A 27,858-nucleotide genomic window follows, 5' to 3' on the forward strand; every position below is an offset into this window, starting at 1 on the left:
TCTTATTAAAGAGTTTCTTTGGGACATTATACAACCCTGGAATCATTCGGGAGATGCTTTTGCCTGAAGTGTTTTCCCATTTTTTCCTTACGAATATCCATCCTTTTTAGGGTTTACGTCCGTGTTTAAGAGGTTACACACAAATTAGAGCACAAATGGTTTTTGAAAACTTCATTTTGACAGTTTACATCACAACAGCCTGAAACAAAATCAGACCTCCAGATTTTATTGTGACCTGTTAGCCCATCAGTTCTGTGTAAAAGTCAGCTAGATAACAAGTAAGATCCCTTACCACTGCAGCTCAGATGAAAGAACAGGTGAAATTTTAGATTGTCAGAAATGACAGTTTATCGATATTTATATCATGTCAGAAATGTCAGTTATAAAAGTATCATTTTTAGTTTTTAAGCACTTTAAATGTATGGACATACAGCTTGCTCTGCATGCATTGAATAATCTCTTGTAGCTCTCTTCAGGAAAACTTAGATATTAATCAGCCAAAATAAGTGAAGCAGAACAGAAGCTGTGATGTAACTAGATTAGGCAGATTAGGTAAACTCCCCAGCAGAACGTATTTCCACGTTTTTCTCCACCATCCCGGGTTGCTTAGCATCCAGCGGCACCTGAGGCTGGCTCTGAATTATGTAACTGTCCTAAGTGCGTAGGCTCCTCATTAAGCCCAGCTCGAAGAAAAATCTGTGTGCCTGGGTGCTTTATTATCAACTGGTACTGAGGGTGCAGCAACAGAGAACCACTCAGCAGCCTGAACTCTGTCCACTCCAGCTCCAGCATAGTTAATATAAATATTTATGAAAACTAATTTGCCTAAGAAAAGAATTTTCTTTCAATACAGCTACAATTTAAAGGAGAACTTGCTTTAGGTATAAAGACCTCTGTTATTGGTTATGTTTAAATATAAAATGAAAAAAAAAAAAAGATTTCAGCACCTATTAGCAAAATATTTCCTCCTTACAGATAAAGTACTCTTTCTGACCTCAAAAGGTCCAAAGGTCCCAATTAAATGGTGGTTAGCGCTGCTGTGTCACAGCAAGACCGTCCTGGGTTCAAATACGTTTGCCAGATGGGGCCTTCTTTCTGGGTTAGGTTAACTGGCAATGAATTGGCTGTAGGTGATAATGGTTGTTTATCTCTCTGTATTAGCCCTGTAGTAGACCTATAACACATTCACTGTGTGCCCTGCCTTTTGCTCTCTGGGAGCTAGGATGGACTCCATGCTACCATCACATGAACTAGCTGAGTAGAAGAAAATAGATGCTTAAATATCCATAATAACTTCTATATGTGAAGTTTAAAACAATATAGTAAGATGTATTGTTTTAAACTGAAGAGAAATGTTGATATTTTGGTAAGAAAAAGCCGTACCAAAACATTAGAAATAGATTACTTTAATGATTGTATTATTATACAATTTTAAAAAATATATATATATATATTTAAAAAAAAAAAACAATAACTGTGGTTCAGTGATACAAACGTGGCTTAATACATGCAAAAGTCTTTATCCTCATCTTCTTCATTTATAAACACTCATTACAGGCAAATAAATATACAAAAAAGAGCTTTATCGTCACATAATTAATTGATAACAAAAACAGATTCTTGTGCGGTTTAGATCATTCCATTTGGTGTTATTTGGCAAAGTTTAGATGTGGAGTCGGTGGTATCCCAGTACTTATGGACAGATTTTATGGAGTTAAGTATATTAAACGTTTATGTGTCCTTCATAGTTTGGGGAAACCTGGAGATGAGTATCACTATTTATTTGAATATAGACAGAAATATCTGCCTGTATATTTTAGGTTAAGACCAAATGCTTATGAGATGGAGTTAATTAGCATTAAGGATATAATTGTACAGAGTAAACTGACAAATTTTGTAAAGAAATTGCATCTGTATTTGGACATGGGAGATTTGCTGATAGATGTGTTGATTTTAATGATGATGATGATGATGATGTGTACTGAAGAAAAGAAAATTTGTAGATTTTCTTTTTTTATCCTGGGAGGAGTTTTATGAAAACGAAGTAAAGTTGTGCATTTAAATGAGCAGGATATGAGGGACGATTTTCCAAATGGTTCAAGTTTGCAACTAAACGGCTCTGTAAATACAACAAGCTCAAATAATTCTAGCTGATCGGAGCACCTGTTGTGACCAGTTTGTAATAGGCGCCCCTCTTGGCCATGAGTTTATCATGTGTGCCTTGCTCGATGACAGCTCCATGAGACATCACAGCTATGATGTCTGCAGTCTGGATGGTTGACAGCCGGTGAGCGATGACGATGCAGGTTCGTCCTTTTCTTGCCTCATCCAGAGCAGTCTGCACGGTCTGCAGGACAAAAAATCTCTGTCATCAGCGAGTTCCTTTTGTGTGTCATGGATATATGATATGGATGTTTTGTCAAACTTTCATTTAAAAGACTAGATTAGAGGACTTAAAAGATACCTTTTCACTTTCAGTATCCAGGGCAGACGTGGCCTCATCTAACAGCAGGATCTTGGGGTTCCTGACAATAGCACGTGCAATAGCGATGCGTTGTTTCTGTCCTCTTGACAGCTGCGAGCCCTGGGCACCAACCTGAGTCTCATATTTCTACCAGTTTGAAAGAGAGAGAAAAGCAGCAAGTTATACTCTAAGTTCACCACAAGTCATCTTTAAAATGTGTGTTTGTTTGATTTTTTTTAGGATAGTAAACCTATACTAAGTGCATTTAGCATCTGGAAAACGCTTGTCTGCACATTCTGCCAGTTACCTTCTAAAAGGAACTACAGGCAATCAACGTCACATTCAATTTAGCTTTAATTCTGAATTTATGCTTAGTTCGCTTACTCAGCTTTCTTTTTAATCAAAAAATGACTGACCGGACAACATTTCAAGTCATTTCAGTCCTACTCACATCAGGAAGCGTCATCACAAAGTCGTGAAGATAAGCTTTCTTAGAAGCTTCAATAATCTCCTCCATGCGGACACTGCGGGTGTTATCTCCATATTGTATGTTCTCAGCTATACTGCAGTCAAACAAAACTGGCTCCTGGGACACTATCCCAATCTGAGATCTTAGGAAAGGCACATTGACTGAATGAGATGGGACGCCATCAATCACCTGAAAAGAAAAGGTGACACAGTTACAACAGAGCGAATGGTTTTGCTCACACTGAATACATTTTGTGTATCTGAAATTAACATTTAAATCAGTCAACACACACCACTTGCCCTTCATCAGGGTCATAGAACCTCTCCAGCAGTTGAACGCTTGTGCTTTTCCCGCAGCCGCTGCTCCCAACAAACGCCAAAGTCTGCCCGGGCTTCACAGACACACGGAGGCCCTTCAACACCTGGGTGTCCGGTCGTGTCGGATAGGTAAATTTGCAATTAAGGAAATTTATTTCTCCTCTGAAGTTTTTCTAAAGATGGATGACAAGATTCACAAAAGTAACACGGGCTACATCTTAAAACTCATGAACCATTTCAATGTACAGTTATTGACATTCACCAACCCATATCTCTCCATCTGACTGGCTTATGCTGATTTTAGGAACTCTGTCCAACAATTTGAAAAACTGGGCAGCAGCAGTTTTGGCTTTGGCATAATCTGGAGTGAACGAGGAAGCTCTGCCCAGTGCTGTCCCACTGATCACGACTGCTGAAATCACCCTGGGGAAACACATGACCACAGTGTTGATGTTTGGCAATCACATCACAAAGTTGAACATGTCAAAAAGCAAGATTTTTACCAACCTAAAAACAAACATATATTGCAGACCCTCAGCCCTGACCAGGAAGCCTCCGTATCTAAATGAAGCAGCATAAGCCAAAAAGATGACACACTGAGCAAAGCCAAAACAGAGCCCATAGATGTTGGCTTTCTTCTTGGCAGACTTATAAGGCAATTCAAGTTTCTGCTCATACGAATCCACAAATGAGCTCTCTTTGGCCAAACCTGCAATGGTTCTGATGTTGGCAAGAGCCTCACTGGATACCTGTGGGAGAGAAATCACTTAACCGCAAGAAATTCAAAGCTGCCTGTGTACTGGTTTGATATTAAAATGGAAGATGAGCTTACCTGACCTGCTTCTTCCATTGCCTTCTTATCTTCATTTGCAAAACCTGTCAGCATCTTGGCTTGGAATACCCCAGACAGCCCAATGAGCGGCAGGAAGCACAAAATTACCAATGTTAATTTCCAGCTGAAGTAGAAGGCAATGATGAAAGAGACTCCTATGCTGGTCACTGAGTTAACAATCATGCCAATCTGGGATCCCGTTGCCTACAGAAATTATTCAAGCATGTTAAAAAATATTAAAAAACAAGATTTTAATTGTAAAACCAAACTGTGAAAACAATCCTGTAGTTTCCTACTTACCCCCTGAACCATGGATGCATCTGTGGCCAGTCTGGTGGTCAGAGCTCCAGGACTGTTTATAGGGTTATCAAACCAGCCAATCTCTTGTTTCAACATGGCCTGGAAGCCCACTTTTCTCAGGCGGCGCGTCAGAAGCTCTCCAGATTTAGCAAAAGAATATCCCTGTAATATTAAATGTGCACTGTAAAAAAGCCATAAAATACAGTATTGACCCTCTAACCACACATTGATTCTTACCATTACTCTGTACTCAGTTCATTTTAAAATTGATTTATACAGCGCCTAATCAGAACAACAGTCGCCTCAAGGCATTTTATATTGTAAGATAACCCCTAACCCTATTTTATCCAATCTGCTAACCTTCTTCAGAAAAATTATGGCCCTTTTTCCCTTCCCATGGCCCTTTAACATAAACCAGTGACACACTCCGGGGCCTGATCAACCCTGGCAGGGCCTCTTTGGATGACGGTGTCTAGTGATAATGGCCGAAACACCCGATGAATCCAAGGTCCACTACTGACGATGTGTCCCAAATTTTAATATGATAATTTAGATCAGATCTCTAATCCCTAAACCTAACCAAGGAAAAATGGCAGATTATCTTGGGTAAAAGAACGAAAGTTGAGGCACACAACAATGTGTGCCGCTGGTAAAGTTTCTGTGCTGCTTTTCCTCATAACAGCCATCCCCCAAGATTTTCTCCATTTAAAGCAATGCATTGTCAGGGATTGTAACATCTAGTCCTTTTAATGAACCCGATTTATGATGACAATGTCAGACCTTTGGATCTTGTACTGTGGTTTGAATGGTGTTTGTGTGTTTTCTGTTGGAGAGGAAAGCAAATGTCCCCTCACTGGTACATTAAAGATTTACTCTGCTCCACTCTAATTTAATAACGCTACCAACAGTTTTGTTTTGTTTTTGGTATTTATGTTGCCTTTGCTTCTGTGCAGTAAAGAAACCACAGTATAATTAAAACCCACGTTGCCAAGCCCCACCTGTTTTAGCTATCTTGACTCTGTTATGACTGCTTTCATGGCACGCGCAGGCAATTCAGTCATCAGATAGCCACACACATGTAGAACATGTGCAGAAAGGCAGGCGTTGTTCACATGTCGCCTGTATAATTCTTCATTTTTGTCATACCTATCACATTATTGCAGTTCATCTTCTTCTAGAGACATAAACAATTTCTCCACAACTGCTATTCTAGATTATGTTTTGTTTTTAATATGTCTAAAATTGCAACAGCATACCTGTAAAAACTGTGAAATGAAACTAGCCACGGCCACGATGCAGAACAGAACACATATCCCATTGATCTGTTTCCTCTGTTCATTCAAGTCCTGAATTGCAAAAGTCTGTAAAAACAAATACCGGTGAAATATTTTAGCCCATGCTCAAACCAGCTGTACATGTAAAAGATGACATGCGTTCTTCATGAGAACAGCTCTTACCCCAAGAATCTGGCTGAACAAGATGGCATATATGGGGTTGACAGAGCCATTGACCGCAGCTCCCAGTGAGCCAAGCAGCATGTAGGGCCATTCCTGCTGATTGTACTTAAGGATACGTGCAACTGGAGCAGGCTCTACATGTTCTTCCACATCATTTTGTTGCTGTTAAAAGATATGTGTAAGGACCATTGTTTTTCATAGAACAGTTATTAATTGTCTTGGCATATTACATAGCACGAGAGGAATCTCTGTACATTTTCTGATTTGATATTCGTGTCCGTAGCAATCTTGAGGCTGCCTGATAGTGCATCAGGGACAAAGTCATTTGACAACTGGCTCCAAGATCGCAGCCGCAGAGAGCTCCTGCAGGTGTAATATAGAGAATATCAAAGTATTTTCTTACTGATGATCTTTTCCCATGATCTCCTTCAAGTGGACTTACTGTACCTTTTACTGGATCTACGGCTTCCACGGCTAAACCCCCCTGCTTTTAGATCAAAGTCTTCTTCAGGAGCTTCACTGATCACATCTGGAAGTAAAACAATCAAGCATTAAAGTTTCCTTTGAGATTTGACAAACACAAGAAATAACTATAACATACTTTAAAGGATTTCCCCTTTGAAATGCATTTAATGTTTGGCCTTGACTGAAGCCATTAATTCAGCATAAGCATAGGTCCAGTTCTTTTGTGGCATTTAAGCTGCATATGGCCAAGACAGCACCACAGCACCAAAGCTGTAAGTGTCATGAACAACCTAAGGCCCAAACCTTTTGCTATGTTGCTATGTGACTGAGAGCTTTGAAATGTGCTCTTTCAACCAGGCAGGAAGGTCTTATTTGCATGCGATAGTGTGGAACAGCACAATAGGAGGTGTACATGGTGTAAAGGGTGCAGAACTTTTAATTATGCGTCATCACAATGTAAAGCAACTACACTCTCTAACTGTATCAGACAAACAACAGGCAGCCAACTTGTTATCCTGAATTTCCAACCGTGCATGACAATCTCTGTCTAGTCCAGGTAAATATGTCTTCAACAGGGAAAAACATACAAAATGAATTTGAGAAATCACCAAAGGTTGGAACATATTCTCTATCAGATTAAATTTAGTTCTAAATTTAAATGTTTAAATTTAATTTAAATGTTCTACATCATATTCTGGACATATTTGGGCATTTGATTTTGTTTAACATTTGAAGATTATACCATAAATTTTGATCCACGCATTTTCATTTTCTTGTACCAAAAGTCCAAATCTAGTAATTGACAGACCACATGAATCCTACCACTAGTTGTGTTGGTTTGGCCTTGGCTTTGCAGGGTGACCAGAGTGAAGTAGACGCCTTGCTTCCCCAGTAACTCGCTGTGTGTTCCTCTCTCCACAGCCTGCCCGTGCTCAAATCCTATAATAACATCTGCATTTCTAATTGTGGAAAGACGATGAGCTATAGAAATCGTCGTCCTGCCTGTGCGCACCTGCAGATATGGTTGTTATTAGGGTGTCAGTCCCCTAAACAAGATGCTAATGAAGTCAAAATGTATGAAATATAAAAAATGGCTCACGTTATCCAGTGCTTCCTGGACTACAGCTTCACTTTCATTGTCCAGGGCAGATGTGGCCATATCCAGCAAGAGGATCTTGGGGTTTCGGATGAGCGCACGAGCTATGGCAATACGCTGCTTCTGCCCTCCGCTCATCTGGCCTCCACCTTCACCCACCATAGTTTCAAATTTCTGGAGTATAAGAGTAAAATTACAGCACATGACTGTAAAACTGCTGTAACTTCTGCAATTGTGCTGTATATCATTTTTAAATGTACCTGTGGTAGCTCCATAATAAAATTGTAGGCATTAGCCTCTTTTGCCGCCTGGATAATGTCGTCCACGGTTACTCCAGGTCGACCAAATCGGATGTTCTCTGCAATGGTGGTAGCAAACAGCACTGGCTCCTGCTCAACAATCCCAATTAGAGATCGTAGCCACTGGATGTTCAAAGTACGGATGTCATGACCGTCCAAAGTCACCTAAGAAGGATATTTTATTACAAGACGTTACAACAAAGCCCCCAAACATCTCATTGCCTGTGTCTGAAAAGTTTCTCAGATAGTTACCGTTCCTTCCTTTGGGTCATAAAACCTTTGAATGAGCTGGACTGTGGTGCTCTTTCCAGATCCACTTGGTCCAACAAATGCGGTGGTTTCTCCTGCTCTGATCTGCATGCTCAGATTATCTAAAATCTGAAAAAGGTTGTTGACTTTCAGTGCGTGTAAAACTGAAACATGACAGAACAAATATCAAGCAAAGAATGTTACCTTGACGTCAGGCCGGGATGGGTAGTAGAAAGTGATATTGTGGAACTCAATATCACCTTTTACTTTGTCTAATTTGTGACCTTCTTCTGATAGACAATCAATTTCCGGTTCCTGTGAAAGTAGCAACAAATAAACTTTATTCATTATTTTAACATTGACTAATTTGGTTCTTCTGGTTATGTAAGTTAGCTGGTTTTACCCGGTCAATTGTCTCAAAGATACTCTTTGCAGCAGCGCGACCAGAAGCGAAGGCCTCCAGGCACGGTGAGGCCTGGCCAAGGTTCATTGCTGCCATGAGTACACCAAAGAAAACCTAAAACAAACACAGCAGCATTAAAAGTCAGCAGTTTTCCATCTTTGTATTCTACAGAGTATTACCATTTAGAATTTAATATTTCATACCTGAATAAGAGTACCAGCCGTCATCTCCTTAGTGTCGATGACCAGTTTAGATCCGTACCAAAAGGCCAGACCATAGCAGAGGAAAATGATGCACCACAGGTATCCCTGAAACACTCCTATGATTGTTCCTTTTTTAACTCCCCAATTTTGAGCTTCCACAAGGTTTCTGTCATACCTGTGCAAAATTTGTATTTTAGCATCATTACAAATAAAAGTATTAGCATTTATATTGTACTACAAAATACCTTTCAGCTTCTTTTTCCTCCCCTCCAAAAGCTGCTACCGTTCTGATGGATGACAGGACCTCATCAGCCACGGCCCCTGCCTTTGCATAGGCTTTAAGCTCTCGTCCTGTCAGTCTGGCCACAGCCTGCAGGAACCAGGAAGAAAAATGCACAAAATAAAAACATATCAAAGCTTAAACATAACAGGAAAAAAGGTATCTATCCACCAACTGCCAACTGACTATCAAACGCTTACCATAGCCATCAGTCCAGCACCTATACCTATCAGAGGGCTCACTGCTATGACCACCAGAGTCAGCTTCCACCCACCAATGAACCCAACCATGAAGCCAAAAACAAATGTAGAGATCCTCTCAATAAATATAGACACCTGATCAGCAATGGCACTGTTAATCTTGTTGATATCGCTATAAAAAGAAAAAAGCAACAGAATGTGTAAAAACATGTTGAGCAAAACAGTGATAACAGGCTGATCAGCAGGCAAAGAGAGACACAACGTACTCAGATATCCTCGTGTTTAGTTCACCCACAGAGTTGCAGTCGAACCATCCAATCTCCATTCGCATTACTTTTCTGAAATAAGTCTTTCGAATTCTCTGTGTTTGCTTTGCAGCCGCCGTCACCCAGAATGCAATCTAAAATGTGATTTTTTAAAAAAGACATCACATTATACAGACACAAGCCATGCATTTTCAGAAAGGATTTAAACAAACTCCATATTTTTATTCTTTAATTCAGGATTACTCCTTATTCTGGTTCTTGGTGCAGCTCATCAGTTTGTCCACTACCTGAAACAAACCTTTCCCTTTCAGGAAACTTTTCTTCTGATTGGCTGCCCTTTATATTGAGAAGGTGTGAGCAGCACATGGAGGGGGGATGCTGTTCTTACACAGCCATGAGCCTGAGATGACCGTGTTAAAAATACCCTCTCTCATTAACAGCACAAAGGCCAACAGCTGATAGTAAATGGTCTTAAATTGAGTGCTAAGTGGATGTTTGAAATTATTCACCAGAAGCGACAAAAAAGAATCAAAAATTAAAGCTGAGTATGTAACATGCATACTTACCTGAAAGTAACTAACAATCAGAACACCGAATCCAATCCCAACATAGTAATACGCAAACAAGGTCATCTGTGCTTCAATATCCACCCTACCAAGAGAACAAAAATGAGTAGCAGTAACAACAATAACTCTTTACTGTAGCAACAATCTCATCTGGAATAAACAAATGACTTACCCGCAGTAGAGTGTGGTGTTTTCATCCGTTTCATACACGGTGTCGTTAACCCAGTAAATAGTATTGTTGTTGCAAGTCTTGTTGGGATCTTTCAGCTCTTGGACCTCGCGCTCATAATCCACAAATGTGTTTGTCATCATGCCATAAACGAGGAGCATGAGCGGTGAGGCTGCGCCGTGTACAAGGGCACACACACTCCCCACCACCATCATCACGATGTCTTTCCAAGTGGCAAATCGGAACTGAAAATGGGAAATTGTGGATTTGTGCTTGTGGGAATAAAGAATGTTTCGTGCTTATCTACCTTTTTTTTTGATCATTCAAGAGCAAAGGTAAGGAAAAGAACAAGCTTTTATAGAGTCATGGAAAAAATATTTACCAGCTGAAAGTATCCAACACTCAGAGCATTTTCTTTTTTCTTCTCTTCCCTGTAAAACATGTAAATAACCTATGACTGTAAATGACAGAAAAACTGCAAACACATAGCATGTTAATGTCTCCCAACCCAAACTTACCCATTTTGACTGTCATCTGAAAAGAAGGGAAATTATAATTAGAGTAATTGCTTAGCTTTTTTAAGCAAAACTATTAGTAAGATATATGTAATGATATTTAGTCCTTTTTTTCCCCACTAAAAGTAACTCACTCACCTTCTTTATCTGCATGTGGGGGTGATGTAAGACTGACCTTCTTCTTCATTTTTGTCGCTCTGACTCAGGCAGTTGTATACTTACTTTCTGTGGATAGAAAAGTTAAACATTGGAATAAATATCAGTGTAACTTAATATACTTTAAATGTAATGTAAATGAGGCAAGTTACACTGTATTTTATTGGCACAAACAGACAGGAAAAAGGATGACATGATCTGCTGAGAATTCAATAATTTCAGACAAGCTGATAGCATGTGGGTTGAATTAACTTCTTTTTATCGTGCTGTCTTGTTCATTGTTTTCAATTTTTATCCAGCTGCTTGGACATACGAAGGACAAGGGAAATATTTCAGCAGCACATTACTCTGCACAGGTCAGGATACCAATATAAATGATAAAAGATTAAAACACAACAAACAACATGAATAAGTATTAATGGGTTTAATAAACCACTCTGGGTCTTAAATCAGTGTATCAGAATCCACATACCTGGACTTCTTGGTGAATCTCTGCTTTCTTACGAAACCCACCAACAACGCTGAGGTTCTTCAGAGGAATGTCCTATCTCACACTCAGGTTAACCTATGCCTCCCCTTTTATACTATCTACTCCTCCATTAGACTGATAAACGTCAGCAATATTTGCTGACATTTGCAAGTCTTTGCAAGACAAATTTTAACTAAGTGAAGTCAGTTTATGCCTCCTGCCTCTAGGCTGATTCCTTTATTTTAAGAACAAATTCTAACATTTTCAGAAATTATAAGGTTATGAAAGAAAAAGAAAAGAAAACATCCTTTAAGGCAAATGTATTAACTTGTTATCAGAAGTGATTGTAAAAAGGGTTTAATGACCGCGGGGACATTCATTATGAGTAGGAGTTCAGTCTGTAATTTGTGTCTTTGTGAAATTTTGATCCCCACCTTTCATTAGCAGTCATTAAAAAAATTCTTTACAAAACTTTTATTATTTGCAAATTTCAATGAACAAGTGAGAGCGAAGAAATAAGCTAATTACAAACTCTTCTACTGCTAATTCTAAAGCTGGTTATGCTTATATGAATTACATCATTAGAATACATTTAAATGTTTGTTAGCCACCTGTCTCCTTTACATAACTGCAACTGTTTTGGTAGCAGTGTGAGCTTCCTCAATTTTGATTTTTAAAAGTGTTGATACGTCATAACAAACACAATTCTATCTCAGGTTGGAAGAACAAATCCTTGTAAATAAGCAGAATCTCAGGGAAGGAGTGAGGATATAGGGGTTAGCGTTTGTGGGATGGTGATGAAGGGCCTGGTTTTGGAATTTGCTCCTGCTTTACAGCAGCTTATTGTTCACAACACCGGTGATTGATAATAGCACAGGTAGGACAGGGCTCCACTCCGTCAGAGCTCCTGTGTTCTTACACTCTTACCCAACTTACACTTACAGCTACTATTCTTAAACGTTTAAATACTTTAAATAATGTAATTGTTAGTGTAAAACATAATGATGAAATGATAAATACTTAAATAGACAGTAAGATGGGGCTGAGGCTCCTGGAAAAGACTATGAAATAATGGAAATTTACCATCAGATAAAAATACCTAAATACAGAAAATTTCTGTATTTTTACGAGATAAGACATTAAAATACACTTGTTTTAGCTTTATATTTACATGAAATCTTGTGAATTTAAACAGGCTTTGTTAATAAAATATAGCTACACGTGTAAAAACAATGAAATCACCCCATAATGTGGTCAAACACTCATCTAGTAAAATCAGTGGAGCCTGAAATTTCAAAAACGTATTGTTATTAGTTGAGCTTTATTGTGTAATTGTTTTTAAAGAATTGTGTTAAAACTTTTATTCCATAATTAATGTAAAAATATATATATCTACACATTAAACAAAAGTCAAAATACTTTTATTAAACTAGTAACTGGGTTTAAAAATACAGCATTTACTGTTCATTTTGGATTATATGAACAGTATAATAGGTTTTTATGTGTGTTCAAACAAAAAGTTAATGGATTTACCCTCTTACAAATATCCAGAAAATGTTATTATAATTACAGTATACTGTTATTTACAAAGCTTATCGAGTAATTACTTATGGATGTCAATATTGAAAGAGCTGAGCTTAATGAAACACTAACTTTACTTTGTGTAATAATGCCTTAACACTACTGCAATATGACATTAATACTGTTGAGTTTGCTTTAGCTGTCCTTAAAAACATTTGACAGTTTAAAGAAATCTGCAGCTGTAAAACCACTTGACCACTTGAATGATGATATTGTGTTTTATAACATCAGCTTTGTACCATAAGGACACGCTTCGTTCCTGTGCCTCAACATTTAATTCTGGTAGCAAACAGAAAACGACAGAAAACTTCTCACAATAATACAAATGTATTAGGTTGTTATCATAAGTGATTGTAAAAAGGGTTTAATGACCGTGGGGACATTCATTATGGGTAAGAGTTCAGTCTGTAATTTACAACATCATTGTGTAATTTTGATCCCTGTCCTTTATTAACAGTCATTAAAATTGTCTTCACAAAACTTTTATTATTCATAAACTTCAATGTACAAGTGAGAGCGAATGAAAAAGCCAAGCACTAAATGTTCTAGTGCTAATTTTTAAAGCTGATTATACTAATTTTTTTTTATTGTTGATTGTTCTCAACACAGGTGAATGATAAAAGCACAGGAAGGTCGGGGCTGTCAGAGCTCCAGTGATTAATCTTACATGAACACCTGCTATCAAATATTCTTAAATAATTACTGTACTTTAGATTTAAATGTTTACAATGATAAGTCTTAAACAGTTAGGACACACTTACTTCCTGTCCCCCAACACTTCATTTTGTTAACAAATAGACCACATCAGAAAACTTTTATAATAATGTGCTATAAAAAACAAAACTGTTCTTTTTAAATAGCTTTTAATGAACCATAACAAACACACAGAATTGAAATGAAAAACCCTAAATTTAGAGTCACACTGAACATGGCAAGTTTCCCTGGTGCTGCAGACACTTCAAAGGTGTTTGGACACCTGTTATTTTTCAATCTAGGTGCAACTGACAACAGGTACAGTTAAGATTTGCTGTGAAAAAGTGCAGGTGTAGTCTAGCTCTACCAGGATAACACATAGGTGCAAGGTGATTTTCTCTGTCTAAAAGCACAGAGAAAATCTAATACATGAGGAATGGAAGACAGGAAAGAACTGAAGAAAGGCATCAACTAAGCTTTGGGACCAATGTCTTTGTGCAAAGAGGAAGACAACAAACAATGCCAGTCCTTTTAGTGAAACCTGTGCTCACAGTCCAACACCATGCAAATTGACCAACATTCCTCAGAGAATACCAGAACTGGCTGGCATGCCAGTCTCTTCACAAATGAGAAGAGGTTCACATATTTCTTAGGGGAAGATGACCGCCAGCCATCTGCTCAAAGTGTTCTTCTTCCCTTTATCATCTTTCCTTTTATCTTGAAGGCAGCTGTTGAATTAAATATAAACATAAAGAGACAAATGACTGCTTAAAAAAGAAGTGAGAATCGTTTTAAACAGGAATAATAATGATGATGCAGTAAAAATGATTAGAATTAACACTGAAAGACTACATGGAGGGAACACTGAAGGAAAAACTTAGTTTATTATCAAGACTGCATTAACTAGTGCTTTTCAAAAGTATCTATAAAGGTTTCCCTGCAAAGTTTTACATTATGACACAAAAGATGCAACTGAAGGTGACAGTGAGCAAGTACCAATCACCAATAGCAAAGCTATTGGTGATTGGTACTGCTATTACTTAGATTTGCTAAGACCACCCTCACCTTAATATCATTTACTAATATATGAAGATTGAAAACAATTATACCCTTGTTCAAACTCCTACATTATACAACATATCTGAATGAACAAACTCATGTAAAATTACAGAAACTTTATTTCTTTTTCTTTTTGTCTTATTTTGCCATTTTACACTCAGTGCATCAAATTTAGATATGCATTTACGGCATAAAACTGGAAATTAACACCTTTATCTTCTAAATAAACATAAAATATTTGGGAAATTATTTTAAACATTTTTTCTTATTTTTACAGTCTTTTTGTGTGTGATAATGTTTTAAAAATCCGTAAAAATGTAAAACAAACAAACAAACAAACATATATATTCTATATATTCATAGTACAGTTTTTTGTGGTATTTTATATTAGACATTAGTCGATATACAGACAGTTTTTTTGTAATTTTATTGATATTTCACACATTCAAAAATAACAAGACATTTCTGTAAAGTGTCAACATTCAGGTAAATTTGGGGGGGGGGTCTTAACACTGTTTAGGTTAGCTTAGCACAGACTGGAAACCAGCCTACTGTGGCTTGAACGGTAATAAAATGCACCTCCAAAACCTCCCAAAGCTCAGTAATTAACATATCGTTGCTTGACTGGTACAGTATGTTAGAGCTGGAGGCGGGCTGTGGTTATCACATCCCACTGGTTTCCTGGCAGTGAGACACGAAAGCAACAGTGTAGACTTTGATAGACTGATTATGGTCATTCTCTCCATATAAAATAAAGAAACGGAATGGGTTTGTGTTTCTTCAGGTCCAAGCTCTACACATCAAGAACCAGTAAAGATACAGTTGAAGACAAAAAAAGATTAAAAAATAACTAAATAAATAAATAAATGAAATAAGTGTAATAAAAATTGAGCGAGAAATTTAGTGTCCAGGGGTTGGCGCTCTTCATTCAATTTTCAGTGGAAAAAAAACACAGAGCTCCGGCTGAAGTTGCCAGTTCAGTAATTTTTCCGCTGAACTGGCTGTGCTGCTTCTTACCCCCGCGTTCTCTCCCTTTTGGTGCATTTTGTCACGCAGCCATGGCAACCCTTAGAGTCAACCACTATCCCCGGAAGTTTCGGAGAACTGGCAACAAATTAAATAGAGGAGAGAGAAAAATGAGCTTCTTACTTCTTTTCGGTGGAGGTTCATGCCTCGCTGCGCTGCAGGTCTCATTTCATGTACTGACTTTGGAAAACACGGAAGTGAGTTGTTTTTTTTATATCTTTTTTTTTTTTTACTTACACTCCATATATGAAGTTTATCAATCTTTCCGCGCCTTGAAATTTTATATTTTATATAACAGGCGGGAAAGTGAACTAAAGGTGACGAATTTAAAGTTAATGCGATAAAAGGCTTGGCTCAGTGTTACACCCAGTAACTTCAGTTACTCGTTTATTCTGATCAGTTCAAAGGTGTGAGGCGCATTCACCCCACCACAGGTAAGGCTTTTGAATCTACCTGCAGCTGAGGAGGATAATCAACTGATTTCATAATCAATGAAGTGTGTGGGTCAAGATGAGTATTATTAAGAGAAATCTTACTGAGGAAAAAGTATCAAATACCCCCCAGGTCCCGGCTTCTAAACTGTGATTATTTCCTGTTTTCCTTCTTTCTTTCTTTTTTCTTTTTTTTTTTTTTGTTTTGTGAAATTAACTAATTTGAATTTTATTTCTTGTTCTTGACTCTGTGTGAGAATATCACTGTGGAACAACATTAAGAGAGATTTTTTGTTATTCCTCCAGTGTTTTACAGATATGTTAGATCCAAAAATCTAACATAAAGATGAATCCAGATTTTCAAAATTAATTAGCTTGTGCGACTCCTGCATAGCCCACAGGGCATTCCTGCCACACCCAGCTCCAGTCACCCAGGCTGATCCCACCTCCATCCCCACCTTAGTACATTGTTCCACCGGATAAACCTGTCAACTAGTACATTTACTCAAGCATTTCTCCTACTTCCTCATCTTGACTCAGGGGAACATATTTTAAAATCGGTATTTTCAACTTGGAAAAATAAAAATAAATCTGAACCTAAATTGTTGTAATTATGATACACAAATTTCGGCCTTTTACTTTAAGTACTTTACCTAACCTAACCATTCACTAGTTTAAAGACCAGGAGGATCCACAAAAACACAGGGGGGAAACACAGATAACTGGCAACGGTGCATTAGAGCCAGCATAAAATCTGTGTCAGATCAAACATGTGGATCGATCTCCTATGGTTAACCTTTGGGGAAAGAAGGAGAGCACCCAAAAGTAGCTTTAAATGTATGTTCGTGCTAATTTCTTTTATAGTGTAATATTTCTAAATTTACTCACAATAATTTAAATACTTCTTCATCCGCTAGACGAGAGTGTAAAACTTCCCGTGGCCATTTCCTTTGTCTCATTTCTCAAATGACAGTAAAAGTCGTCAAAGTAATATGTGAAATTCTTCACAGCCTTGTGTTATCTCTCATTCTTTGCATTTTGCAGATGTTTAGTTTATCTTTATATTTCCGTCTGCAGTCTCACCAGTTGCTGATTGTGTTTGTAGTCAAAACAGATGATTTAATTTTTCATTCTAACAGGTTCCCTCACAGTGGCGCCATTGTGTATATATGTAAGGCCTTCATGCTACATGCTGTCACCATCTATAATGCATGATATCAGTCTGGGAGAGAAGCATCTGCCAGATGTTATTGTCATCACTTTAATCATCGGGCATTTTTAAATAATTTCACAAATAAAGTATTTCTCATTTACTAAAAAAACCCCAAACCCAAAAAGTTTAGTCTTTTTGGTTGTCTGTGAAGTCTGCCAAGCCCACAGGCATCACGTCATGAGCGTTGTAAAGCATGTTTACGGAGCTTGAGTGTGTCAAGTCACAGCAGGTTGTTAACCTGTAGTAGCATGCTCAGATGGTTTACAGATGTAAAACTATGCATGACAAATAGGAGTGTGAATGTGTGCGCAAAGTCAAGACAACATATTACAGGAATATGCAGAAGAGTAGGTGTAAGGTCATTTCCTTCATTGAAGAAAAGAGCATTAGGTGTACGGTTGGCCAAACAGGAGTGACAGGATGATCCGTAAATCACAGCATGGTTTCGTTACTGTCTATTCCTCACATCCAATGCAAATACAAGTGCTGGTTTTCTTTACAAAGTAGATTCAGATATGACGAGTATTTGTACAAAAGAGCAGCCGGTTAACCAAAGAAGAATGATGGAGTAGGCATTCAAATATGACAGGTCTTTTAAGTAATTAAAATAAGGAAAACAAGTCAAGACTTTAGAGTCATACCTTATTAGAAACCCTGTCATTCTAATAAGGTATGTAATCATATTGGCCAACCGGACTGGCACAATTCAGAACCGTGTCATTGATCTCAATGATTTAATCATCAGATGAAGCTGTCATTTATCAGCAGCCTACACTCGTAGTTTTGACCCCCTCACACAGCCGCTAAGGGTTTTGGCTCAACCTCCTATGTTATTGCACATCAACACCTATTTGTTATAATCGTTTAACCATGACCTATAATATATATGTATAAAAGTTCCCGAAGTTATTTGAATATAACCTAATAATAATGTTCCACCTTCTTCTTGACCTTAGAAAAATGTTTCTGTACATCCTCGGGCTGGTGGCTGTTTGGTTCGTTTATCGCTGGTACAGAGAAACCAAAAGAGTCTCCAACAAGGAGGACAAGTATGTGTACATCACAGGTTGCGACTCCGGGTTTGGTAATCTCCTGGCGAGACACCTGGACAAGCTGGGCTTCCGCGTGATTGCAGGCTGTTACACCGGGAAGGGTGAGGATGAGCTGAAGAAGGTCTCCTCCGACAAACTGACCACCATCCACCTGGATGTCGCCGACTCTGAGAGTGTGAGCAAAGTGGCAGCTTTCATCAAGACTCTGGTTGGACAGAAGGGTGAGTGGCTCAGTGTAAAGTCTCCCATTTTTAACTGATGAACTTAAATGTCAAATATTTGGATTACATGCCAGGAAAAACCAGGATTAGTTAAAGTGGCTGTTAAGGCAATTCATCTGTTTTCACAGTCATTTCTTTATTTTTATCGCAAAAGTAGTCCATCACAGTAATTTTTAATCGCTTTAGATAGGCGTGAGTAGAATAAATATACTAATGAAAGAATTATTCAGTATTGTTTTCTTGAATAAAATGTGAACAAGACTGAAACTTAATGTAAAGGCCTTCCTTTTTCACAGTGAGGACTGTGTCAGTCTGTATACTCCTATCTGTTGTCAGTATAGTCAATAACCCAGCTACCCACCCACCCACCCACCCACTCACTCTGTTTATTCCAGCATGAAGGAAAATAAAACAAACCCTGAACAACTGAACTGTAAGAACAATGAAGCAAAGAGAACATCTCATTATGTTAGTGTTTTTATTCATCTTTAGGCACGAAAAAAATATTTTTGAACTTCATTTTTTTTTTAAAAGCATGTACTTTTCAAAGAATTTTTTACATGTCAATTTCGGTGGACAACATATGTTTTGACTTGTGAATTTGACAAACAAATAAATAATATACATTGTGTGTTGTATTTATGTGCAAGTATACCACCAACGCTGACACAAAGACAAGAAAACAGCCTTTGAATAGCTGTCCACTGTAGTGACCACTATGCGTAAAAGGGTTAATGTATTTAATGACTCAGTGTTTGGATTTGAAGTGTGCCTGCAGGAAGAGCCAGCCTGTTTAACTCATTTCCAGTCATTTTAGGGTTTGGGGCTTGTTTTAATGGTTGATGGCCGCCCCTCCCTGAGCCTGGTTCTGCCGGAGGTTTCTTCCTGTTAAAATGGAGTTTTTCCTTCCCCCTGTCACCAAAGCGCTTGCTCATAGGGGGTCATATGATTGTTGGGTTTTTCTCTGTATCTATTATAGGATCTACTGTACAATATAAAGCACCTTGTGGCAACTGTTGTTGTGATTTGGGGCTATATAAATTGAATTGAATTGAATATCAGACCTGGGAAATGAAAACAAAGTTCTGAGCCCAATTTTTAAACTGGCTTTGAGAAGTTAATGTTATGCAGTGGAAAGTGAAGTGTATCTGCAAATCATTTGACTTTATTGTAGTAGATGCTTAGCTGCTCATATCAGTGATTTTTCAAAGTGTGGATTCATGGAATTGAGTCTAGATTAGAAACCGGCAGAGCATGTTTATCACTTTAAAGTGGGCCTACATGACATAAAATGAGAAGCAAATACACAATGTTCTTAAGAGTGGTTTGCTATGATTTCACAATCAGTCTGGGTTAATGACCCAGAAACAATATCTCCCAGCAATAACACAAAGAATTTAAAAAGTTATGACATTTGAGTTTTCCCAAGGGCCACAGTTGGGGAATATTTTTGACATCTACTCTCTCCAACAGCAGTTTGTAAGGAGATAAAGTTACGTTGAGTATAAATTAGTTAATCTTACTGTTCCAGCCCTCAACAACAGTCCCAATTCTCATGTGGCCCTGTTTTTATGGTATACTATATTTCAACATTAATGATTATAACACGCAGTCCAAAGCAGGGATTTGTGTGTCCGTACTGTGGCTCTCATTGTGCTTCTTGTTGTTGGGTTTGTGTTACTTCAGGCCTCTGGGCTGTCGTGAACAACGCTGGAATCTCAGTGCCGTCCGGTCCCAACGACTGGCTCACCGTAGAAGATTTCAAACCTATGATAGCGGTCAATCTGCTCGGTGTCATCGATGTGACCCTGAGTGTCCTCCCCCTCATCAAGAAGGCCAAAGGCAGGGTGATAAACATCGCCAGTGTGTGTGGTCGAATCAGCCCATTCGGCGGACCTTACTGTGTGTCCAAGTATGGAGTGGAGTCCTTCAATGACAGCCTCCGGTGAGAGCACATCTGACTTTTCAAGCCTGTACATGCGTACCCTGTGAGTCTGCTGACTTGCAGCATCTCATTTTGTGTTTCAGTATCGACATGACACCATTTGGAGTCAAGGTGTTATGCATTGAGCCCGGGTTCTTTAAAACAAACGTGACTGACACAGCTATGTTGAAGAATAACTTCATGAAGCTCTGGGAAAGATTACCTCAGGAAGTGAAAGATGACTACGGGCATGGTTTCTTGGACACAAGTGAGATGCTTTATTTCATTTAACAGATAAGACTTACTCGGATGCATTATGTTTTCAAGCTGTTCATCCATTGCACTCCTTTCCATCTTCAGCCTGACATTGTATCTACTTTAATCTCTTCATTTCATGTGACTGTGCAGAATCAATATGCAGCAGACAAGATTTCGTGCACCAGAAGCTTTCTGGACTCTTTTCAGCTGCATTAATCTTGCCTATGATCCCGACTGATGATCATTAGTCCTTTAATTGAATTGAATCATTTTTACAGAACTCATGTGTGAAACATTTCTCTTTTTAGCGCTTGAGCAGTTGGACGAGAGGTACAGGCAGATTGTAGACGGGGACCTGATGAAGGTGGTCGGCTGTATGGAGCACGCCATCTCTGCCCTTTATCCACGCACTCGCTACTCCCCCGGGTGGGACGCCAAGTTCCTCTGGTTGCCGATGTCGTACATGCCGAGCTGGCTCTCAGACACGTATTTAATTAAAAGTAAACCCAGACCCAAAATATCTGCGCTGTAGTTTCTGTCACGTCAGTCAGTGAAGCATTTTGGGCTAATCTGAAGATTATATGGGCGTGTGTTTATTTTCTTACGATAATTATGACTCTAGACATTATTACATCTATTTAATTGATTAATAGAGCTGCACTCAGAAGAGTACATGTCAGGTAATGAAGAAACCTTTGAGCACTGACAATTAACTTTGTGTCAAGTCATGTAATAATCTTGAATGCTGTGTCATCTCACCTTTGCTAGTAAAGCAAAAAATCCTAACATGTATTCGTCCTACATATCGAAGAGTGTGCTCTGTAACCTTTAGTCAGAGATTTTGTGCTTTCACAATTGATTTCAGTTGAAAGGGGAGTGCTGTTATCAGAACCAGGGCTCATGGACTCTGAGTGTATTACACAAGCCCAAGCGTGTAACCTTTTAGACCCTCCTGTTAAATCGGACTATGACTCTGCAGACTTGTTACATAACTTCACCTTCAGCACCAGGTTTTGATGTAGAAAGCACCTTTCAGTTAATTTATATTCCCAGGGGTGAAGCAGCAGAAACATCTAAAGCTGTAACCATGGTATGTTTGTATTATTTTTATGATTATTATTTGTTCTACTATTGTACATTTAGTGGTGCTTAAATTTGTGCTGTTGGGCTCTTGGTACCCATTGTGATCACCTAGCTCAGCTAACGTCTGGATAAGTTATTGGCTGTTTATTTATTTTACACTAAGTTAATTAGCAGACTTGACAGGAGTGGCTCGATTGAAACCTTTTGTTATTTTTGTATGCGTTTTTTGGGGGGGGTTTTGTTACATTTTACTTTCAGTAGATAGCCTAATGAGATCTGATGCCATCTGGTGGATGAATGAAAATTGTCATGTTTTTAAAAATCTGTTTACCCATAGTGTAGTTTCTAACATGCAGATAGTTTGGCTTTGAGTTTTCACAGGGTTATGTTAATGAAACACAATTGGTGCACAAATAAAATAAAATGTATTGAGAAAATGCCCAAAATCGTACACATTTTTTTCCAACTGCATACTTCCTTATTCCCGCATGTTCGTGTGAGAAACAAAGAGGACTGGATTAAGATCTTTTAATAAAATCTCTCACACCACAATGTAAAAGAACATTGGAATAATTCTTTACAGTTTTATTGTTCAAGTATATCGCTGAGTGTCTATAAAAAGTAATGATCCAGTTTTTGGTAAGTCTTTTATAATCGTGAGCTCTAAGCAGCATTTTCCTGTAGTTTGAGCTAACAGATATCAGATAAATGGGCTGTAGTTCTAGTGCTTATCAGTTCCGTTTGAGTTCTCAAAGCACTCTCTCACTTCAAGCTTCATTCACTCACACATATACACTTTTTTTTTTTAATGCATAACATTCATGCACACACATCAGGGGCAAGTCAGGATTTAGTATCTTGCCCAACGATACTCCAGCATGCAGACCAGGGGGGCTAAGGATCAAACCACCAGCCTCCTGAATAATAGATGAACTGCTGTACCTCCTGAGCCACATCCACTCCCTCATATATTCCCCTCTCAAATGAGTTCTAGGATAACATAATGTTACCATATGAAATCTGGTAAAGCAGAAGTAAAAAGTAACACATGAAAGGTCAGTAAACCTGTGCTCACAAATATGCTGATTAAATCTCCAAAAGTTGATTCTGTTCATCTGGACGTAGCATTTTGTGGGAGAAGCGTTTCGACTGCAGGTTTCCCCGATCTTATAAACAGTACATTTGCATAATGACTGAAACCAGCCCACTGAAGGAACAATGGGCTGGCAGGTCAGTTCCTTAATCATGATTATGCAAATTCTCATGACCATTGATCAACAACCACCGACCAAAACCCACTGATCAAAGACAACTGATCAATGGCCATGAGTATCGTTCACAGAGAGTTGGGGAATGGCTGCAATCACAGCATTGTAAGATGGCGAAAGATGTACCCTTAGGCCCCCTCCTCGATTCAGAGATGGTCTTTCCCTTTTCACATAAATGACTTCCTTGACTCCGCGCTCAAACCAGCGTTCCTCCCTGTCCAGGATGTGCACATCCTCATCCTTGAAAGAGTGTCCACTGGCCTGTAGGTGTAAATAGACTGCAGAATCCTGGCCTGACGAGGTAGTTCTTCTGTGTTGTGCCATCCGCTTCGCCAGAGGTTGTTTGGTTTCCCCGATGTATAAATCCTGGCAATCCTCCTGGCACTTAACAGTGTACACTATGTTACTCTGTTTGTGTCGGGGGACCCGATCCTTGGGGTGGATCAATTTTTGGCGCAGCGTGTTTTGGGGTTTAAAAGCCACAGAAACCTGGTGTTTAAAAAAAATGCGTCTCAACTACTCCGATACTCCTGACACATATGGGATCACTACAGGTTTTCGCTTGGGGAGCGGTTGTCCTTCACTCCTGGATCGGCTGGGGCTTTCTTTAGGTGCCTTTCCAGCTTTTCAGTCATTATGCAAATGTACTGTTTATAAGATGAGGAAACCTGCAGTCAGCTGAGACTGAAGAAGTCACTTGGATGAGTGACGAAACGTTTCTCCCACAAAATGTTACGTCCAGATGAACAGAATCAATTTTTGGAGATTTACTTACCTGGATGATTGAGAATGCATCAAGACATACTGATTAAATGTATTCAGTTTAACCTTCCAGCTTTCAGACCTGTGAGGGTAGATGCCAATTTTCTGTTTGGGTGAACTGAACTTCATTTGGGGACATATTAATCAGGTGTGGCCACATTTTCTTAGATCTCAGTCTGTTCTACTCAATACTGGGTTAAGGGCTCACTTAGTTGTGAATGGCTTTAAAAGCTATGTAATTCTGCCATAACCAGTTGAGCCACAAGGGGGAGCTGAAGCTTAATAATAGCAGTGGCGCCCTGGTTTGCTAATGTGGTTACAGGCTTTAACACTGAGACGAGTTTTAAATCTTTTATTTAAGTGTTAAATTGCTTTATTCTTCGATGTCCAGAACTTTTATGTGATGCTCTGCTTTATGAAAAATAAAACGAGGCTAAACAAACATTAAGAGGCCGTGTGTATAATTCAGGTTTCATTACTGCTGCTTAAATGTTTTGAAATGCATCCCAAGTTTCTCCCACCAGGTATTTACAGACCGTCTAGCAGCTTATTTGGCAGGGGTAAGACGATTTCTCTGTTTTTGTATAAATTAATTACTTTATCCAGAGATTAAAATAAAGTAGAGGATGGCATTATGAATGTGTGAAGTCTTTCATTTTAGTTGTAATTTTTGTGTCTTAGGTAATCCTGTCACACCTGGCCCTAACCTGTGTTTTCCTTCTGGCCACGCTCGCTGCCGTCCGCTGGTACATCAGAGATTCCTACAAGGTTGATGGTTTCAGCCAGAAACATGTGCTCATCACAGGCTGTGACAGCGGCTTTGGGAATCTTCTGGCCAAACAGCTGGACCGAAAAGGTTTCCAAGTCATGGCCGCCTGCCTCACAGAGAAAGGTGCCGCAGACTTGGCAGCGGCTGCCTCCCCCAGACTGAAGGCCTTCCTGCTGGATGTTACGGACAGCGCGAGCATCAGGAAGGCGGTGGAGTCTGTGAGCAGAGAGGTCGGAGAGCGAGGTGAGCCGGGCGGACAGCAGGGGGTGCACACTGATAGGGTGCCAGTCAGAGTGAAGCACTGGGAGAGATAAAGCCAAGCTGGTCCATCCCGTCATCAACCCATCATCCTCCTACTGATACATGTAACACATCTTGCCTTTTAAGGGAGAAACCTGCTTCTGACATAAATCAAGACTGTAGACTGAGATCTGACTACCAACTGTGGGACAGCATGTGCTGAAAACAAATGTTATTACTGATGGGCAAAAAGTAATTCCATCATTTGATTTTATCTATGAAAAAGATTTTTACTGAAAAAAATAAAGGTGGCAAATGTGTAAAACAAATGCCATAGATCAGTTTGTCAGGCCCATGCTCTATGTAAGTGGCTCCTAACCTTTTTATCTTATAGATCATTAGAAAAGAACCCATATGTCTGTTTTCACCTGCTTCTCAGATGTTCAGTGTGTCAATGACAGATTTTCACCACATAGATTTTCAAATTTTTCGAAACCCAGGGGGCAAAAACATCTGATTTTCCACAAGAACCAAACAAATTTTACATAAGTTGGGAAAAAATACTATTTTGTATGCAAAAGATGTCCAAAGTCATCTCTGCAATGAGTCTACTCCAGCAAATAGGAATTATAGACCTGGCTTCATCCAACATTCAGATGCATATTAGCACACACACAAGGAAGTTTCATGCCATACTTACAAAATGCCTACAGAAAAGGATACAAACCAAAATTTGGCCAACCTGTGTATGTGGAGCATCTCATACTCTTCTCTAGGGTTGAACATAGGTAGCAGATTGATCAACTTGTACTAAAACCTTGCACAGCAGGTCAGTGTTTGACATCTGGAGATGCAGAGAAGCATCTGCATGGGCTGTAAGCAGTTTAATCTGTCAAGATTACAAAGCAAAAGATTTAAAAGATGAAGGTCATGAGCTGTTTTCTGGTGGTCGTTATTGTGTATCCTGCAGGTCTGTGGGGTCTGGTGAATAATGCAGGAAGATCGACACCCATCGGCCCAACAGAATGGATGAAGTTAGAGGATTTCACAAAGGTTTTGGATGTGAATCTGTTAGGAGTGATTGACGTAACCCTCCAGTTTCTGCCTCTCTTAAAGAAAGCTCGGGGCAGAGTGGTGAATGTAGCCAGTATTCTGGGACGACTGTCTCTCACTGGTGGAGGATACTGCCTGTCCAAATGGGGAGTGGAAGCCTTTTCTGACAGCCTCAGGTATGAACATGTGGTTAAAAACATACTGCTGAGGTGGGGGTTTTTTAAGTCATAATTTAAAAAAAAGAAAAAAAAAGAAAGGATTAACACTTGGGTAGGCAAGATGGTTTTGGTGACATTGGACCAATAAAATAATGTGAGTGTCCTGATGCTTTGGTAACTCCACACTACAGTTAGTTACGCATCTTTTAAGGGGAGATCAGGAGACTACTATAAAGCGATGTTAGCAGTAGTTGAAAGAGCTGAAATCTTCAATTCACTTTTATTCAGTTTTATTTATATAATATCAAATCATCTCAATGCACTTCATAATCCCCCAAAATACAGAGAAAACGCAAACAATAAGAAGCCCCCTATGAGCAAGTACTTGGCGACAGTGGGGAAGGAGAAACTCATTTTTAACAGCAAGAAACCTCCAGCAGAACCAGGCTTTAAGAAACACTTCCAAAGCTTTTGAATTCATGCCTATTTTCAAATAACAAATATTTGATATTTGTTATCTGTTAATGGACCTTTTGTCCAAAAATGGACCCATTGACCTCTGCCTATAAAAAAAAAAATACATACACATAAAAATACACATAAAAATATAGTAAAGCAGAAATGACATCTACCACAGTCTAATGAAAGTATCAAAGGATTGAAAATACTCACATATTAACTATGCCGCAGCATAGTACTGATGGAGAAGTGCTCAGTAAAATTCTTTCACTTGCTTTCAAGAGACACGCTGTCTGCTTTGTCTGACCAGGAGGGACATGCAGCACTTTGGTATTAATGTGAGCATCATCGAGCCCGGTTTCTTCAAGACTAACGTGACCCACATTGATCTTATTGACGCTAACCTGAGGAGGCTGTGGTCCCGCCTCCCTCAAGATGTGAAAGACTCATATGGAGCTACATACTTTGATGAGTGTGAGTAAAAGTGCACTTTGTTTAAATCAGCTACAGATCAACTAAACAGATGCTCTGTAAGATCACTTTTATCTGATTATTGATCTCTCAGATGTGAAAGCTCAGACCTTCTCCATGGGACTCTTGTGCAGTCCGGATATCTCTAAGGTGACGAGGTGCATGGAGCACGCGCTGACCGCTCGCTTCCCACGCACACGTTACGCAGCAGGCTGGGACGCAAAGCTTTTCTGGATCCCTTTGTCCTACCTCCCTTCATTCATTGCAGACTTTATAGTCAATTTGATTCTCCCTTCTCCTAAACAAAAGATGTAAATAGCAGACAGCCTTTAACATCGCTGTAAAACTTTGTATGACTGTGTCATTACTTCTCTCCTGTGTATATGTTGACCATGTTCACCCTAAGCTAAAGCTGATTGAGATTTTCCCACACAGCATCTCTAGGGGTTAGAAAAGATGATTCAAAAAAAGATAAAACAGTAGCTCAAATAACCACTTGTTAAAACCAAGATATACAGAAGAGCATCTCTGAACACACAACACATCAAACACTGAAGGAGATGAGCTAGAGCAGCAGATGACCCCACCGGGTCCCATTCCCATCGGCTAAGAAGAGGAAGCTAAGGTTACAATGTGCACGGGCTCACCAAAATTAAACAATACAAGACTGGCCTGTTGAGTCTTGATTTCTGCTGTGACATTCAGTTAATCGGGTCAGAATACGACATAATTAATATGAAATCGTGGATCCGTCCTGTCTTGTATCAGTGTTTCATGGTGGAGGTGGTGGTGTAATGGTGTGGATCTAAAGGACCTAAAGTGTGCCACATATTTAAGCTCATATGTTTGAAATTGTTTAAACACCACAGCCTATGGTGGCGACTTCCAGCAGGACAACACTAACTCATTTAGGATGTTGTGGTAGGGGAGATTCACACCATTAATGTGCAACTGACAAATCT

The 27,858-nt window shown here is 39.1% G+C and overlaps 3 protein-coding genes across 3 annotated transcripts; 2 read left to right on the forward strand and 1 right to left on the reverse strand.

Annotated features, from left to right (window-relative positions):
* Positions 1 to 1,459: 1,459 nt before the first annotated feature.
* On the reverse strand, positions 1,460 to 11,800 carry abcb11a (ATP-binding cassette, sub-family B (MDR/TAP), member 11a). Its single transcript, XM_082507718.1, has 28 exons — positions 11,179 to 11,800; positions 10,689 to 10,775; positions 10,554 to 10,569; positions 10,418 to 10,466; positions 10,039 to 10,280; positions 9,867 to 9,951; positions 9,301 to 9,434; positions 9,035 to 9,206; positions 8,800 to 8,924; positions 8,555 to 8,729; positions 8,352 to 8,465; positions 8,153 to 8,263; positions 7,952 to 8,077; positions 7,661 to 7,864; positions 7,404 to 7,574; positions 7,127 to 7,316; positions 6,287 to 6,368; positions 6,094 to 6,202; positions 5,840 to 6,001; positions 5,639 to 5,743; positions 4,383 to 4,544; positions 4,083 to 4,286; positions 3,758 to 3,999; positions 3,517 to 3,673; positions 3,226 to 3,423; positions 2,916 to 3,122; positions 2,465 to 2,611; positions 1,460 to 2,347 (listed from the first exon to the last, which is right to left on the reverse strand). Exons 2-28 carry the CDS (start codon positions 10,735 to 10,737, stop codon positions 2,147 to 2,149), a joined length of 3,939 nt encoding a protein of 1,312 aa, XP_082363844.1. The 5' UTR covers positions 10,738 to 10,775; positions 11,179 to 11,800; the 3' UTR covers positions 1,460 to 2,146.
* Positions 11,801 to 15,586: 3,786 nt separating this feature from the next.
* dhrs9 (dehydrogenase/reductase (SDR family) member 9) lies at positions 15,587 to 21,579 on the forward strand. Its single transcript, XM_082509062.1, has 5 exons — positions 15,587 to 15,731; positions 18,135 to 18,451; positions 20,138 to 20,396; positions 20,480 to 20,643; positions 20,942 to 21,579. Exons 2-5 carry the CDS (start codon positions 18,139 to 18,141, stop codon positions 21,163 to 21,165), a joined length of 960 nt encoding a protein of 319 aa, XP_082365188.1. The 5' UTR covers positions 15,587 to 15,731; positions 18,135 to 18,138; the 3' UTR covers positions 21,166 to 21,579.
* A 17-nt stretch (positions 21,580 to 21,596) lies between these two features.
* On the forward strand, positions 21,597 to 27,567 carry rdh1 (retinol dehydrogenase 1). The gene is made up of 6 exons (XM_082509055.1): positions 21,597 to 21,723; positions 24,271 to 24,306; positions 24,428 to 24,758; positions 25,726 to 25,984; positions 26,736 to 26,899; positions 26,991 to 27,567. Exons 1-6 carry the CDS (start codon positions 21,601 to 21,603, stop codon positions 27,209 to 27,211), a joined length of 1,134 nt encoding a protein of 377 aa, XP_082365181.1. The 5' UTR covers positions 21,597 to 21,600; the 3' UTR covers positions 27,212 to 27,567.
* Positions 27,568 to 27,858: the final 291 nt, after the last annotated feature.

Source organism: Aulonocara stuartgranti (assembly GCF_965226115.1).
Source record: "Aulonocara stuartgranti genome assembly, chromosome: 16".
NCBI lineage: Eukaryota > Metazoa > Chordata > Actinopteri > Cichliformes > Cichlidae > Aulonocara > Aulonocara stuartgranti.

Coding starts and splice junctions, on each gene's coding strand:
- rdh1 (XM_082509055.1), top strand. CDS start 21,601: ATGACTCTGCAGACTTGTTACATAACTTCACCTTCAGCACCAGGTTTT. Junction 24,307..24,427: donor TAGCAGCTTATTTGGCAGGG/GTAAGACGATTT, acceptor TTTGTGTCTTAG/GTAATCCTGTCACACCTGGC. Junction 24,759..25,725: donor CAGAGAGGTCGGAGAGCGAG/GTGAGCCGGGCG, acceptor TGTATCCTGCAG/GTCTGTGGGGTCTGGTGAAT.
- dhrs9 (XM_082509062.1), top strand. CDS start 18,139: ATGTTTCTGTACATCCTCGGGCTGGTGGCTGTTTGGTTCGTTTATCGC. Junction 20,397..20,479: donor TCCTTCAATGACAGCCTCCG/GTGAGAGCACAT, acceptor TTTGTGTTTCAG/TATCGACATGACACCATTTG. Junction 20,644..20,941: donor GCATGGTTTCTTGGACACAA/GTGAGATGCTTT, acceptor TTCTCTTTTTAG/CGCTTGAGCAGTTGGACGAG.
- abcb11a (XM_082507718.1), bottom strand. CDS start 10,737: ATGAAGAAGAAGGTCAGTCTTACATCACCCCCACATGCAGATAAAGAA. Junction 9,207..9,300: donor CTAAACACGAGGATATCTGA/GTACGTTGTGTC, acceptor TTCTTTTTATAG/CGATATCAACAAGATTAACA. Junction 8,730..8,799: donor GAGGAAAAAGAAGCTGAAAG/GTATTTTGTAGT, acceptor AATTTTGCACAG/GTATGACAGAAACCTTGTGG.